The sequence below is a fragment of the Struthio camelus genome, chromosome 2, assembly GCF_040807025.1.
Source record: "Struthio camelus isolate bStrCam1 chromosome 2, bStrCam1.hap1, whole genome shotgun sequence".
Classification (NCBI taxonomy): domain Eukaryota; kingdom Metazoa; phylum Chordata; class Aves; order Struthioniformes; family Struthionidae; genus Struthio; species Struthio camelus.
Genome location: NC_090943.1, coordinates 104,874,685 through 104,891,950, shown reverse-complemented (window position 1 = coordinate 104,891,950; position 17,266 = coordinate 104,874,685). Strand labels below are relative to the sequence as shown.

The 17,266-nt window shown below is 36.3% G+C and overlaps 1 protein-coding gene across 3 annotated transcripts in view; it reads left to right on the top strand.

The window, feature by feature from the left end:
- EXOC2 (exocyst complex component 2) overlaps window positions 1–17,266 on the top strand; it is a 147,899-nt gene that overhangs the window by 97,076 nt on the left and 33,557 nt on the right. For all 3 annotated transcript variants that reach the window (XM_068931992.1, XM_068931990.1, XM_068931991.1), the window contains exon 23: window positions 3,799–3,940. In XM_068931992.1, the coding sequence (XP_068788093.1) occupies window positions 3,799–3,940 (142 nt within the window). The remainder of the gene's footprint in view (window positions 1–3,798; window positions 3,941–17,266) is intronic.

Here is a 17,266-nt window from a genome sequence, read left to right as displayed (position 1 = left end):
TATGTTCACTGGCAAAGCTTATCAGATTTCTGAGTAAAACTGTTTAATGTCACTGTGTTTTCTTAATGCAAAGAATAAAAGATCATTATCTCAAAAATATACTTGATAAATTATTTCATCTGGCAATCTATATTACTGATAGCTGTTGTTCATAAACTAGGTTTTTTTTGTCTTTTTTTTCAAAGAACGAGAATGTCAAAGTGGGCGGCAGTAGCTGTCTCATTTTCCTTCCTTTTTGTAAAGATTAATCATTTTTAATGAGAAATGTTGTGACTTAGGACCAAAGGTTAGTTTATTTCAAGAAACGTTGTTTGGAAGTAAAATGTTATCTCTTAGAGTATAGAATAAATATTTTACTCCAAACTGATGTTCCTACTTTATAGTGCATCCTTAGTCTCATTCTGCGTGCATACTGTTTGAATTTCTATGGCTGAAGTAATTTTGAATAGCATTCAAGTGGGGTTGATAAGATTTGTATTGTTAGTACAGCATAGATACAGTTATCACCATTCTTTGCTGCTGGGGCAATTAAGAGCTGGTTTGGATTAGGTACAGTTAATATGTTGACTATATAAGCAAATAAGGCATCTGTTATGTATCAAGCGCTGTCTCTTGTACAGCAACATCAAAGTATTACCTTTAAAAGTCCGATAGGTTTGTAAATGACAAAATTGAAATGATGAAATTGCAGAATAATTTGTGACTATGTCAAATCTGTGTTAAGCCTTTGAAAACTGTGACCAAGTACTGCCTCTATGGTACATATCAATCAGTGATTCAAGCTGGGAGTATTTGGATAGCTAGATAGTCATTTAAAGATGGCCATTTTTGAATCCTTTGTTAATTCTGAGGCAGGCTAGAACCTCACAGAAATAAATGGAGGGTTTACAGTATGTTGGTGATTGTTTAGGGTTGGGTGATTTTTTCATTGTTTGTCCTGCCACATAAATTTCTGTAAGTTTCTTAATTTATTTAGCTATTTATCAGATAGAAATTTTGCAATAAAGAATTGGCAGCGTTTTTGAAAAAAGTGGATTTGCTTTTATCTAAAAAGACTGAACCAAAACTATAATTCATTAGCTTTATAAATTAAATTTTGAGATACAACTCTGTATGTTGGTCAAAACTATTTTGAGGAATTTTTTTTTTCCAAGTTGCATTTGTTAGTAGAGATTTATTTTCTAAATATTCTGGAAATAAAGAAAATGTAAAATGATAACTAAGAAGACTTTCTTATACGCTGGGTATTTGTTATTACTGTCTTTTTCTTAACTTGTCCAAATATTGAATTACATAAAGTGGCGCTCTTATGATGCTCCCTTATTCAGGGTTAGTAATTATGTTTAATTTCTACACTGCTCTTTCTTTTTAACATACTTTTTTTGGTGGAGATTATTTAATAAAACTTTTTATCATCAATTTCTTTAGTTAATTAGCAAGTAGAAAAATGCAGGTATTCCCATAACATTTATCCTCAATTGTTAAGATTAAACTTCTAGATAAAAATGTCTCCAAAGTTCTGATGTTCAGATTAGGTAGATGTAACAATACAGAGTTGTTGTTAAAGGTTCAAAATGACTTTAATGCAAAAACTGAAAGCCATAATTACAGGGAAGTCGCAGCAGAAAGATAACAATGTGAATTCAACAAGTGAATTTTCTAAGAGTGTTTACTCCACTTAGGAGTCAAGAAAATGGGTGTAAATAATGGAGGTGGTTGAGGGCATATTCCCTCCCCCCCCCCCTTTCCCCGCCTCCCAGTCCTGGACTCAAAAGAAGATTCAGATGAATTGTTCATTCTTGTAATCTTTCCAACAGCTGAAAAGCAATGTTACCCACTGTTGTGTAATTGTGCGTTGGACTCAAAACAGTTAAAGAGGACTAACATGCAAAACAACTGTACTGACTATGCAGATGATCTTTTGTATTGAATGACTGCAAAAGTGGAAGGGGGAATTGATTAATTGCAAAAACACTTTGTTCAGGACAGTTGGAGCCATGGTTTCACAGGTGTTCTTCAAACAAGTGTATGTTTGCAGGGACTTCCTAATGGAACTTCTTCTTTATTTTTCCCGGTAGCTCCAACCTTAAACAGGAATGGTCCAAGGATACTTATCCTGCCTAATCATAAGAAAGTTAACTGAATAATCTCTTGAAATCCATCCAGGTTTACATTTTTGTGATTCTATGTAAGGAGAAAATGAGGGTTTGATGAGATTTTGGTGCATTTTTAGTTGATCCTTGTTTTTCAAATGCGATGCTGATGTGTTGTGAGGTGGAAGGGAAAGGAGAGAAATACAGGCCATGATCTTTGCCTGTGGCAAATTCTCAGTGCTTCATAAACATTCCCTCTTTGGGCTATAGATACACCTTTGACAAATCAAAGTAGGTTCATTGAGTAGAAAATCAGGGAAGTGATAGCATCTCTTGTTTCTACTCACCACCCCAACTTTTCTGATCTTGGCCATTCCTTTGACCTCAGTAATATCTCTGCTTTCCCCTGAACTCATATCCTCCTTCCAAAATGCTTTTCTTGTTTATTCCTTACTCAAGAATTGCAGTTTTCTTTTCTCTTCAGCTAGCAATATAGGTATGCCAAAAGAAAACGAACTTTAGAGATGTCCTTGTAATGGATAAGATTCATTCCTTCTTCTGCAGCTTGTAGAATTAAACCTTTTGTCTTTCTTTCACGGGGAAAGCAATGATAAGAAGTTGGTTATCTTCTTTTCTTTGTTTCTTCTTCTGAGTTCCGGAACTGGTCTGGAACACTGCCTTCTTCCTCCCATTTAAACCACTTTACTTCTGGAAATTGCCTGACCAGAAATAGAATATATCTGCTTTCTCCCTAGTGGTTGAGAAAAATGAGCAACAGTTTAAAAACTTTACTCGGCTATCTCTTAAGCTCTTACTGATAGACATAAATACACTTAACCAGAAATTACTTGACATTTTCAGCATATTTTGTTTGCATTTAGAAGCTATAACAATGTTAAGATACTGACTTTTCACTGTAAGATTTTATGATATGCATTGTGTCCTGCAATTGCTTTAGAAGCTGTAACAACATAGGTAAGCAAACGTATGTTTGATAAAATAGACTTGTATAAAATTTTTAGAATGATAAAAACATTCACATTTCCTCTGGCTTTCAGTGTTCTAGTTTTGTGTAGTACTTAAAAATCGTGTAGAGATCTGTTAAATAGAAAAATACTGCAGCTGTTTATGAGCTGCAGCTTCTACATTTGTTGTACAGAGAGGCCATAAAGTGGTGTGGGGAACTTGACATGGACAATTCCAGAAATCAGAGGTTCTTTAATAAATCTGTGTATTTTCAAGTATAGAGCAGAAAATGATAAATTGTAATATTACAGCTGGTAGATCATAATTATTTTAAGTAAACCTGTGTGTTTCGTGATGAAATTATTATGAGCATGATCATATATAAAGCATTAGCACAATTCAGTTGTTAAGTTGGTGCAAGATCAAGACCTCCTGATAGGGACAAAAAAATGGTGCTATTAGACAATTATAGAATTATCTGCCCACTCAAGCATTTCTTGCACCTTTCCAGAAAATACTTGTTACTGACCACATTCAGAAAAAGGATTTTGGACTGGCTGGCATGGAGTGATAATATGGAAATTCCCACATTTATGTATATGTTAATTATGAATTGAATGTTTAATTGCTACTTTTTAACTGAAAATTAAAGAAAACAACCTGTAAGTTTTTGGATATGTGATGTAATTCTTATAATTAATGACTATATACTCTGTTCTTTCTTTGAATTTTCTTTTAGGTTAGCATGGAATCCTTGAAAGAGCTGGATCAAAGACTGTTTGAAATGTACGTTGAATCCAAGGCAGATCCTATAGTTGGGTCATTAGAACCTGGCATTTACGCAGGGTATTTTGATTGGAAAGATTGTCTTGTTCCAGCAGGTAAGTATCTGCTTATTAAGCTCTGAAATGATTGATAGGAGTTAAAATATACTGTACAATTAAAAACTTTTTTCTAATCTGTGTTTTTAACTTTGACAAGGTCTTATTATAAATTCTTTCTCAGTGATTTTTACTTAATTCTTAAATCACTTTTCAAATACCCCAGATGATTAGAGCAGCTTTTATCATTGATAATCTCTTTAATGCTTGTTTTTTGTGATTATTTTGCTTCGTTGCTTACATATAATAGGAAGAATTATGAAAAACATCTTTGCTATTTTCTTATGAAATTCATTGAGATTGTTTGGAATTTTTTTCCAAAGAATTTGGCCACTTTTGCAATAGACGTAATTACAGTTCTGAAAAGGTAAAATTATGAGAAAATATGCATTATAACAGTAGTTCAGCAACTGATGTTAAACCATCACAGAAAGGGCAGCTGGAACGTATTTAGAATGACTGAGATGTTTAGTCATTATCTAGTTGCTTTAAGAGCCTCCATTTTAAGGGTGCTCAATATAAACAAACTTGATTTTTCACAAGATTAATGTTGTGTGCGTTATTAACTTTTAGTTCCCTTGAACATGTAATGCGTCATATCCAAAACTGATACTACTAAATCACTTACATTTTGAATGCCTTGCTAATGCCAAGTGGAAATTAGTTGCGGTAATGTAGGACTTGGAATTTTAACAGTGATCTTATATTCATTTCAACAAATCGATGTTTGACATGATAGTTTGTGCTTTTTTGGTCTGTTGATAATTTCATAGAATTGTATATGGCAAACTTAGTAGAAATTATGCAGTCCTTTAAAATTTGTTAGGAGGTGTTACAAGAAACATAAGTTTGTAATCTAAATAAAGAGCTGCAATGTTTGCTCATGGGGGCCTAAAAACACAGAGACCTTAGGGTTTATTATGCTTGAGAAAAGTCTCTCTTCTGCCTTTGATTAAACATTTCTATAAATTATATAAAGGTATGATACAAATTATATTATATATAATTTTAATATAATGTCTCATTATGTTTGAAGTATGTTTATGCTTGGCATGATTGTATTCCTACCAGCTAACAAAGAGACAGGGAAAAAGTTGTTGTGTCAGCATTTTATATGCTCAGTTCTTGATTTAGTGTGCAGGGATCTACTTACTAGGCTCATGTTGTCTTTAGAATTATTCTGTAGTATCTTTTCATTTAGAGGGAGTGCTAAACTTCCATCAGGGACATGCCTTACTCTGCTTGTTGTCCAGTTTATTGTTGGTTTTACATGTTTTCTTTACATCTTTTGGGCAAAATTCAAAGTGAAGCTGGAGAACATTAAAGATCAGAGTTATGTATCATATTGCTGGCCAACAGCTGTCCATTTAAAGTAACCAAAAAGTTTTCCTGTTAATCCACAAGCTAGTGGTGTTAAGGGACATATGGTCACATGTCCTCCTTTGCCTATCCACCATGATGATCTGTGCTTTTTTTAGATAAATCCTGTCCAAGTTATCATATTGACTACTAGTATAAAAAGTGTAACTTTGAGTACCTTAGGTTATTTTACTTACAGCAATGGTTAGTTGATCCTGAAAATATTTGGGGTTCTGAAGATAAAATTAGTAAGTGACTGGGAAAATCTCCTTCTTGGAGGTGGATGAACTTCATTAATGAAAGGAAATGAAAAAGAAATGCCTTCATAGGGCATGTGATAATCTGACTTTATGCAGTATGCAACGAGAAAAATAATTCATCATGCATATTATTGATTTTTTTCAATAAAATAGGATTCGCAAACAAAATTAAATTGTACAGCAACAATACAGTTGAGAAAATAATACCCCTAGGTAATCCAAAAGATGCAGTCAATATCTGTAGTGCTGCTACAACATACTATCTTTTCATTTTCTGCTTAAAAAAAAAACCCTGCTTTCCAGCTCATGTCTAAGTGTAGCATGAAAAGTGTATACTTTATTACTAAACATACAGACAACTGGTAGTGGGTTTCACTGTGTCAAGCATATAGTTAAGCTATTAGGATTTGTTAAAAAGATCTGCTCATTGTTTTGGTGGGAAAAACGTATTTATCCAGTTGAAGTTAGTATCTATTCTTCAGTAATCTTTATGACTGCAAAAATTTAAAGATTTGATTTATTTGACTGATGTAGATCTTGAATTTTGCAGCCTTCATTCTGGAAAAGAAAGAATGTTGGTGACGTTGGCAAGGCAAAACATCTAGTCCTCATTTGTGTTCCACGGTAGTATTATCAATGACCTATAATGCTGCATACTTAAAGTTACTTGATGTTCCTTAGTGGAAACTGTTTCTGATTGCCAAGCCATAACAGCCTGAAGTTTTTCATCTGCTTTTTCCGCATTAGTTTTCAAATAGTGCTAGTGGTAGTAAAAAAGGAAATTTTGGCAAGAACAATTGTTTCAGAAAAGAAGGCTGAGGGAAAAGATATCAATTTACCCATATTTAAAAGATAAAAACAGGCAAATAATTTCATAGTTAGTCTGGTATTTTCAAGCTTTCCATCTCAAGATTGAGAATTTGACCAGAGTGGGGTCATGTTGATGTCATACGTGTGTCTTTTGCAAAGGACGGTTTGGAAAATTGTTAACTTTGGAAATACTCAGGAATTGATTAGGATTAATATTAAGAATTTCCTGATGACTCTATGCTGCTGCCCAGCCCAAAGCTTCAGGACTGCAGCTATTTGGAACGATTGTATTGTGTGAGGTCAGACATTAGCAAGTAGAGTTTCTCTCGTATTCTTGATGCTCCCCCTGCTGTTTCCTGACAGAATGAAGAAATAGGAAGCTTGAATAAAATGCAGATAATACCAGATCTGGACTATGAGGAATATAATGCTTTTAGGTAAATGGAATTGTTCATGGGGAGGAATAAAAAAATGAGCAAGAAATAAGGAAACTTCTAGAAGACTCACTAGACTACTACTCACTAGATCATTAAGCTTTCCAGAAGCTGAAACAAAATCCGATACAATCCCTCAGTCTTCTGCTTTCAGCAAGTATCTGTGAAAGGCTTTAGCAAAGCGTGTTCCTTTCACCCTCTAGGGATGACAGCCTGTTAATGTTACCGATTACATTCCTTGCACAGCTCACAGAAGGTTTCGCACACACATGCGTGCGCGCACACACCCACCCCTTTTATATAAATGTATATATATACATATGTAGGCAAAATATAAGTAACGCTATAAGTAACTCTACCTGCAACGCTATGTAACGTTGATAGTACCACTGATGAACACAACCACAGCCTAAATGTTTTGCCATCAACGTTTTTTCTGTTTTAGAATCAAGGCTACAAAAGTCAAGATGTACAGCATTAGCCAAATGATTCAAATAAGTATAAATCTATTATACAGAAGTTATATATGTTACCACCAATCCTGCTGTTGAGCCATATGGACAAGTGCAATAGGAGGATTTTCTGATTTCTGTTCTGTAAGATTCAGTCTGTAAATAACAGATTTTTTTTCCCCACAAGGCTTCACTTCACTTTCTTCACAAAATGGAGCCTGTTTTGGAGATTAAACTGGGTTTTGTAGTAAATCAAGCTGTTACAAGCAAAAGTCTATCCTCAGAAGTTACAGGTTTTGAAAAGTGAATGAGACAATCTGAAGGAAAGAAAAAAGGTGAAGGCAGCATTCTGTCCCTGCAATATTTTCTATGTCAAGTGTTAGTAACTCACTGAGCATTTCTTTATCTTCGTTTTTAAAGTGCCTGCTTTGAATCCTGTCAATTTGAATGTTCATTTTTAATTTGACTACCTGAAGTCCTATAATGGGCAGAATATTCAAAAAAATTTTATTCAAGCACCTTGACTGGCTATACTTTATATCACTGGTGTCTTTACAGTCATCTGTCTAAGTACTGGGGGCAATACTTCCTCATCTCATGTTATTGATGGGAAAATAGATGAATGAGAAGTACTGTAATAAATGATCAGTTCTGCAGAAGAAATGAGAATGAAATTAACAAGTCTATCTTTTGAGCAAAACTTGGAAGTCATATAATATTAAGGTTTGGTAGCATGCTTCTGTCCATGCAGAAAAAGCATGTGCCATGCTCATTTAGGCAGTTGTCCTATTATAAGGATTATTAGATATTTAATTATACATATGTTTTTTGTTACGGTTTTAAATAGAAGGAAGGGCAAGCTGTTTGCATTGTGCAAATTTTAATTTAGCCTATATGCTAAAACTTTTATTGCTTAGTTTTTCAACATATGTACTCTTTTCAGTATGGAAGTTTTGAATGTCATTAAGAACTTGTGCACAATATAATTATGCATTTGCCCTTTTATTTTGATCTAAGGTGTGACTCACTGCTGGTGTTTGAAGGCACTCTGATTTACGTATAGATTTATTGTTAATAAAGAACTTTCATTTGAATGATTAAGTTGACTTTTGAGTCTTTACAGCAACGATTTCAATTTTAACATGCAGCAACAATGAAATCTAGGTTATAATTTTTTTCATGTTCGAAACATTGTTCTCGTTTAATCTGCCGTACCAACAGAATTAAAGATGAAAGGGATTACAGGAAAATATAGAGTTAATCAGTTGCTGCATGTATTTTTAAGTGTTTTTTATTTTATGTATACTGGTCAATCAGCCAGTTCTACTTAATAGGTCTTTTCCCGTGTTTTCATTCTTCGCTCTTGATAGTTTTGTTTTGTTGTTGTTTTGGGGGGTTTTATAATATTTTATATTCTTACCTTTTATCTTACTTGCCTGACCAGTAAAGTCAGGCTCCGTTTCCTCTTTTGACTTCCTAGAGTCTTCTGCAGAGTTACTGAAGTGATTGTGTTGCACTGAATTTGGGTTGAAAAGGATCCTGTGGATCGAAGTTTGTACAATACAAGCAAAAATAGTTGCAGTATGTGGGCCTTCAGTCTTTTACATGATTAATGTGAACTTTTTCCTACAAATGCCAATTTTTTTTTTTAAATGTGGCAAAATTAATTTATATTTTATTTGTTTAGATATACTATAGCTAGATCAATCTGAGATTATAGTTGTTTACCACATAAAAGGGAGATGTTCATTTATTTTTTTGGAAATAGTCAAATGTAGTGATCTCCTTTCATAACTTATTTTTGAAATGCCAGCTGCTGTGCAGTCTAACCAACATTCAAAATTCACAGTATACAGAATTGCAGAAGTTAGTCTAAAAAAATTTTAAAATACGATTCTTTGTGTTTCACTGGTATTGTTGTCAGATGCTGGGTATTTTTTATAGTATTTAAAATTTCACATTACATTGAAAGTTTCAGGTGTTTTCACTCTTTCAGTTGGAAGTTGGTTGTTTGTGTTTTTGGGTATTCTGTACTTGGCATAAACTGTATATAGTAGAGTTAAATATGAGTTTCTTCTGATTTTGCATGTTAATGGGGCATTATTTAAAACATTTCAAATATCAAAAGCCACCTTTATAGTAAAAGATTAAGTGCGTCAGATCTGCTAAATCAGGTTTGATATACTTGTCACATCTCTTATCTGTTATTTGTCTAATTTAAAAATCTAATAAAAAACTTCTAATGGCAATAGCCTAATGAAAAGGTACTCAACAGTTAAAAATGGAATATCAAAAGGCATATTTAATTTGTGGTTGCACAACGACATACTTGTCAACCCTAACTTTTCTTCTTTTGTTTAATTTGGGGCACCAGCACCCTGCTTACATTTAAGATGACAAGTGCATTTACATCTTAAAAACATTTGGCTATAGTCAAAAGAATATATTTTTTTGAGAAGTTAGCAATTACTTTTTGACTGAAATATACAAAATAGTTTGGTTGAAATCTTTGTAACCCTTTAGAGTACTTCCAACTTTTCAAACTGATTGTTTTAGAATCTTACTAGGCTTAGATGATTTTGAGATCCAGTAGATCAAACTATTGATGTCCTGGGTTTAGGAATTTCCTTTCATTTTGTACTTCAGTAAGGCCAAATTCTGCTGTTTTGAATCAGGGGTCTAACGCACCAGTTATACTTTGTATTTATATCTGAAGAGAGAAAAAGTGACGATGCTTTTGCAGTTCTAGTGCATATGAAAAATAGATGACAGGTAGAGGACGTCTCATTGCCTGTTGTCTAATTGTTCGTGGTCCATCCATGGATATATTCCACTAAGCAGTTATTTTCATCCAGCTAATGGGTTCCCTCAAGCAAAGGGTACAGGCTGAAGCCTTACATGGCTCATAGCCTGCACATGCATGCGTTGTATGCCATTATATGCCATTGTGTTTTAATTATGTTGCAGTCTTTCTCAAGCTGCAGTTGAGAATACATGAGGTTCAGAGGCAATGACAATACTTAAATTAACTACTGAAAAGGGACCTTACCTCTAACTGCTAGCAAATGCAGCAATACAGTGGGATTTTTTTATTTTTATTTTTTATTTTTGAGCTGTTAGGCATAGCTGCCTCTTTTTCTTCACCCTGGAAGAACTGAGCTGCTACCAGCTCATTTGAGAAGTGCGAAGGGGGGAAAAGGAGGAGCCCGCATAAAGACAGGGATGCACAAAAGGGAATCAACACTTGAAGAAGCTGCTCTGCATGTGTGTTTGTGTGCACACGTGTGCTGCGTGCATGTATACGTGAAGAAACTTTCTGGAACACTGGAGTATTTGTGTACATACTCCAGTAAGTATGCTCTTTTTCATTCAAAATAACTGCTTTTGCAACCAGTGTTAATAGGTTGATACTTTGTCATTATAGCAAGGAAATATTAACCGTGTTCTGGATCAACAATCAAATTTTTATCAGGATGAGTTGAATTCAAGATTCTTAAGTGACCCATTTAACCATTAAGAAATGTGACAATCCGTATGCTGCATGACTGCTGTTCCTGCATTTGGTTTACTGTGTGTAATTCTTCACAGGAGATCACGTACTAAACTTTCCAAGTCAGTGATAATTGTATGGTAGCTTTTCAATTAATTTTGTTTAAAAAAAAAAATTAATTTTTAGAAAATAAGAATTTGCTGCTTGAAATATAAGCACAAATTTCACTCCATGTGTCAAAACACCTTCATTGGGGTAACTTCATTTTACTCTCAGTTTTTCTTCAATTTCACTTTCAGACTTTCAGGTTTTCTTATGTCTCTAACTTCTGACAGCACTGAGATTTCTTTAGCATATTGTGTCTGTCTTCAGTGCCTGAACTATGACTATTAAGGGCCACTCTAGCAGGTGCAGTGAAGTGGGCATCCTACCTTCTCATCCTTGGGAACAGACAAGATGAGAACAGGAGAAGAAACTGTTTCTCTACATTCCTGTAGCCTCTGCTAGGAGGTTATCTGTAATGTCTGACTGTTATACAAATCCCAGTGGAAACTGTCCTGGAGAGGCGTTGTATTTTCCGGGTCTCTCCCTGGCACACATTGTGTTGCACTTGTTTGTAGACTATGTTAGGTATCTTCTTGTGCCTCTACAGACATCTTGTACACAAAATTTTCTGCTGCTGAAGATTTTGAGTTGGGTTTCTGGCTGGCTGGTTGTTTCTGTCTGTTGCCTGGACTGCAGGCCTTACATCTGCAGGGATACAGCAGAAGTTCACCTGCAACTTTATTATTGCTTATGCTGCTGCTTGTCTGCATGCACTCACAGTTCTGCTTTTTAATGTCTTCTGCTATTAAACCTACCGGTAGTTATGTCGTCCATATCTCTCCCAACTTCTCTTTGGCTTTACCTGTCAACCCCCTTCCCACAATACCTTATAAAATTTCTCTGTATGCTCTGACAAAGACTGCGAATTGGGAATTAGGCTCCGAAGGCATTTTAGTTGTAGCATTTTTCTTTAAAAATTGGAGAATTTGCTTTCTTCTCAGAAAAATGTGAAATTAAGTAGTCAGCAAATTGTTTAAATTGTATTTTTAAAGCAGGATGTGTTTTTGAAAGGAAAGTAGTATGGCAAGGAAAAATCTTTCTCATATTAAAACTTTGAAGACCTTCTGAGGCCAGCTTCCTTCATTGTTCCTGCAGGGTGAGAGGGAACAGAAAAAAATTTGTATATCTTAAAAGAAGTCTTGTTTCCTTAGTCAGACTGTACCCTAGTCTTCATTGTTGTAGCTTGAGAATTCCTTCTATTCACATACCCTTTCTACCAACTGGTGGTATCGGAGGTTGTTATCATACCTAAATAAGATGATATCACGACTCCAGATGATTGACTTATCAGCACTGTCTGACAGTGCAGAAGTCTGTTATGTCGTCTAGCCAGTTCTAGGAAGTTGTCTCACACTGGTCTCCTGTTTCACATTTCAAATGCTAGTTTATTTTTACCTGCGTATCTTTCCTCCTCATTTCAGTGTTTTCTAGTTCACACAGTGTTACTTCAGTGATCCATCTCAGCTAGTTATGTGCGTTAAAGTCAACAACCTTTTCATTGTTACAATAAAAAAAAATTTTTTTTGACCTCAAGCATGTTCTTTGAGAAACATTTAAGCTATTTTAATATTATTTACAAAATCACAGAACGGTTGAGGTTGGAAGGGACCTCTGGAGATTATCTATTCCAACCCCCTCGCTCAAGCAGGGTCCTCTAGAGCACATTACCCAGGATCCCGTCCAGGCAGCTTTTGAATATCTCCAGCGAAGGAGACTCCACTCCCTCTCTGGGCAACCTGTGCCAGCACTCACTCACCCTCACAGTCGAGAAGTTTTTTCTCAGGTTTAGGTGGAACTTCCTGTGCTTCAGTTTGTGCCCGTTGCCTCTTGTCCTGTCACTGGGTACTACGGAGAAGAGACTGGCCCCATCCTCTCGACACCCTCCCTTCAGATACTTGTACACACTGATGAGATCGCCTCTCAGTCTTCTCTTCTCCAGGCTGAACAGGTCCAGCTCTCTCAGCCTTTCTTCATAGGAGAGATCTTCCAGTCCCCTCATCATCTTAGTAGTCCTTTGCTGAACTCACTCCAGGAGCTCTATGTCTCTCTTGTCCTGGGGAGCCCAGAAGAGGACACAGTACTCCAGGTGAGGCCTCCCCAGGGCTGAGGAGAGGGGCAGGATCACCTCCCCCCACCTGCTGGCAACACTCTGCCTCATGCACCCCAGGATCCCATTGGCCTTCTTGGCCACAAGGGCACACTGCTGGCTCGTGCTTAACTTGTCCACCAGCACTCCCAGGTCCTTCTCCGCAGAGCTGCTTTCCAGCAGGTCAACCCCCAGCCTGTCCTGGTGCCTGGGGCACTTGCCTTTGTTGAACTTCTTGAGGTTCCTCTCTGCCCAGCTCTCCAGCCTGTCCAGGTCCCCCGAATGGCAGTACAGTCTTCTGGTGTGTCAGCCACTCCCCCCAGTTTCATCTCATCAGCAAACTTGCTGCAGGTGCACTCTGTGCCTTCCTCCAGGTCATTGATGAATACATTGAACAAGACTGGACCCAGGACTGACCCCTGGGGGACACCGCTAGCTACAGGCCTCCAACTAGACTCTGTGCCACTGACCACAACCCTATTTAATATTTTTTTTTAATATTTTTGTGAGTGCATTTGATAATAGCATCTGATCTGTGCATTGCTCAAAGCAGAAAACTAGTTCTGGATTTGAAATCTATGATCGTAGCACATATATGCATGAGAGAGATCTGTACAAAGTTTATACTGCCGCAAACCCCTTCAACAGAGCAGAAGTAGTAAGAAATCACATTGTCAGCAGATCGATATTCAGAGTGGTCTAACTTGTTGACGTAGTGAATGCTTTCATATGTGCTTTCTGTTTAACAGGCACAAATACTATCTTAATGTTTACTGTTATTCCCTCTATTCTGTTTCCTTAGCTTACTCCATGCACTAATTGTTGTGTCCTAAGATCTAGTTTAGACCTTCAATCCTGCAGGCACTTTGGTTTTTAACAGACTGTAGGCACAGTTTCATCTCTAAAATTTGGCATGCGCTTTATTGTTTTCAGGGTCCAGACTTCAGATTATAATCTCTTTGTATCTATTTTCCTATAGTACATCACTGAATCTTCTACCATTCTGTGAATTGTTACTGTTTATGTAGATCTACATTTTATCAAACAATGCAAAGGTGTTTTCAGTTAGGTGATCTTATTACAAAACATAGTCAGTTACTCATATTTGTCTAGTGGAAACTCTGGATGGTCTTATAGATCTTTGGCGGGGGGTTGTGGGGGCTTATTTTTCCTTTTAGTAGTTTTGCAATTGTTTGCAACTAGAAAGCCAATTTTCCATTTTTCTTCCAGATTCAAAAGCCTATTTTTATTACTGACGTCCCCTTTTTTTTAAAGAGCAAGTGTTTGTGATGGTGAGGGCAACTAGATTTTCAATCAATTTGTGCACATGCTTTTCCAGAAGAGAAAGAAGAAAATTTATCTCAGAGGAGCCTTGTCTTTGCATAATACCACACCACGCTGGATCCAACTTGGAACTACTTAGAGCACCAAAACATTTGCTGCTGAAAATCCCTCAAGGAAACTGTCTTCTCCAAAGAGTGAGGTTTTCTGAAATCAGACAGCTTCTTTAACACTATCTTTAGGGTATTATATCTTCCACTTGTTTGACAGTTTGAATGATAGGAGGCCAGTGTAAGAACTCTGATCTTCAGGATGTAATATGTAATCATTTTTTTGCCAGAAGACCTTAAATATAGTTTAGCTTCCTGTGTTCATAAATGCAATATTTGTAAACTTTGTTTTTTAAAGGGATTTTTTTGTGAGGTTTTAAAGGTTCCAATACACTGTGTTGCCATCATAAGAGCATATATTCTTGTCACTTTGAGCCCCTGAAAGTCTGTGAAATACCTATCTAAGAACAGAGAAGGGTTGTTCAGATCATCCCCTTTTAGGGACGTTAATCATAACTGATTTGTATATGTTGGTTTTAGAAAATATTTGCCAAAGTTGGAGGTCTCTTCAAGGCTTAGAAAACATTCTGGGAGCATGAAAAAAACCTGCTGAAGATGGAATAGAGGGTCTTTTGTTGGAAAGGGTACAACCCAATTGCAGAATGTATTCTCCAACCTCAGACCTTTGTTCAGATCTGCCTTTCCTGGACGCTTCTCCTCCAGATCCTTTGAGTGCCCCGAAAGTCACTGGAATGAGGCAGGAAACAATTTTGGAGCTTTGACGGGTTGGGTTTGCAGGTCTGACAAGTGAGTAAAGATGGATAGATATGGATGTAGCAGAAGGAGGGAAGAACTCAGCAAGACTTTGGATAGGTTTGGGAGCCAGAACTGAAGAGCCAAAAAGGTGAGGGCGGTTAAGGTGAATGCATACATAAAAAGGCAAAAGCTTAGAACTCCAGTCCAATAATCACCATTACTGTTGTTTTTATTTGATTACTAGTTTCACTATAACTAAAAAAAAAAGTAAAACCTTGGTTTTGAGTGAGATATTTGAGTGGGATCAGTGTTAGACTGCTCCTTCAATAGGCTCTCCCTTACAGACTGAATTTTTATTTGCTTCTTAGGAATGTTCAAGGTAGTTTCTGCAGCAATGTCTTGCAATCTGAGATGTAATGAAACAAACAGGATCGGAAAAGAAAGTCATAAGAAAAGTAAAGAAATTGCATGTAGTGTCCCTAGCTGTGGTATCACACTCCTCAGTTATGCATTTTATCTTGGGCTTATTCTCTTCCTGTGAAGATTGTTTACATAGGTTTGCTCAGTGTGGATGTTTTGCTATCACTCGTGTAATAGCCATTACTATGTTTGCTGCTAAAAGAGCATAGGATACTGCTTGCTGCTAAAAGAGCTTGGGGCTGCTCTCTTCTTGTACCCCAGGACAATTTAAAGCCTCTTTGGTAGTCTTTATCCACACTCCATAGGCATTCCTCCTTGCACTGCTATTGCACGTCCATGAGCTAGTGTAGATGTCTTGGCCTTTTGTGTTGATGGAACTTATTTTTTTACTATATAGAGCTTCTCTATATGCCTATTGAAAGTATTACTGAGAGAATAAGTGTTTTCTCAAGGTTATCTTTTTTTATTGCAAATTTAAATATATTTTCTCTTTTCAAACAGTTGCATTTTTTTTGTATTGTATGTGCTAATGCACGCAATTACGATTTCTATTTTGAGATTGTCAGTGCTGCAGGCAACATCCTGATCAAGACATCCATTTTGAAAGTTGGCTGTGAGATGGATATGTTGCATAAACTGTGAAACATTAAACTGAGGAGTGGTTAATTAGGTCATATTGAGGTCATATTCACAATCTTAGAAGAGAGCGTACACTGGAATACTGAGATGTCATGAATCATTTGTAAGTCACAACTCATGTTTGGGAAAGTTCAATATGGTGTTGTTACTTACTCTTAGGTGACCGTGGCTCTCGTTTCTTTTAATGGTTGATCTGTAGAGAGGTTTGTGTCTGCTGCTGCTTCTAGCTAAGTCAGAGTTTTCTAGCTCAAATTGTAAGGGTTCAGAGTTTTGTGTGTGTTATTTAAATGGAAAGTCCCAAGCTAAAACTTTGCTATTGGCCTAAGGAAGCTCAGCTTTGTCAAAATTACCAGGCTTGTCTCTTGCAGAGAGCTACCAGGCAAATGAATAATGTTTGTCATTATTCGTTCTCCATATTTCTCTTGTGCTTCACCTCCATATTTCTCTTGTGCTTCACGCTATTGTGCTGAGAGAGTAGTTTTGTCATTTGAACCTTTGACATGCAGGTACTGGTTGGAAACGATCCATAACACTATATGTGTTCTCCCCCGATAAAGATGCTTAGCATCTTGTAGCGGAGATTCTTAAAGGGCCTTACAAATGGTAAGCTTTACAGGGCTTCTTGTACCAATGGTGTAGATGCAGGGAGCAGTATATACACATTTAAAAAAAAAAAAAGAACTGAATTTGCCTCTCGTAGCTCCACGGGGAAGGCCCAAAAGCCTTGATACCCTTAGTATGCCCAAGGGTCAATGCACTTTCCTGGTTACAATTTGAAATTATGCATGAGAGGATTATGGTTAAGCATAAAACAATACTGAATTCAGGACAGAAGAGGAATGATAGAAATAAATATTTTCAAATCTCTGAATAAGTACAGTAGTTGAGAATATTGTAGTTTTCATTGGCTTTTTTAAGTATTAAAAATACAAACCCTAACATGTATGCACAGCTAAATAAACTAACCGAGCTGTCTGCTCAGTGGTTTAGTAACATCTTCTGATGCAGGGAGGGGAAGAAGGAGGTGGATTTTTTTTGTTTTTTTTTTTTTTTATTGAAAATTTTAGTGTAAAAGGAGTCCTAGCTTTCTATACAAAATTTCTATAGAAAATTCAGCCTGGAGCGTATTTTGTCTGTTGCCAAGTTATCAGGCCCTTAAACTCTTACTTTTTAAGTGGAAAAAT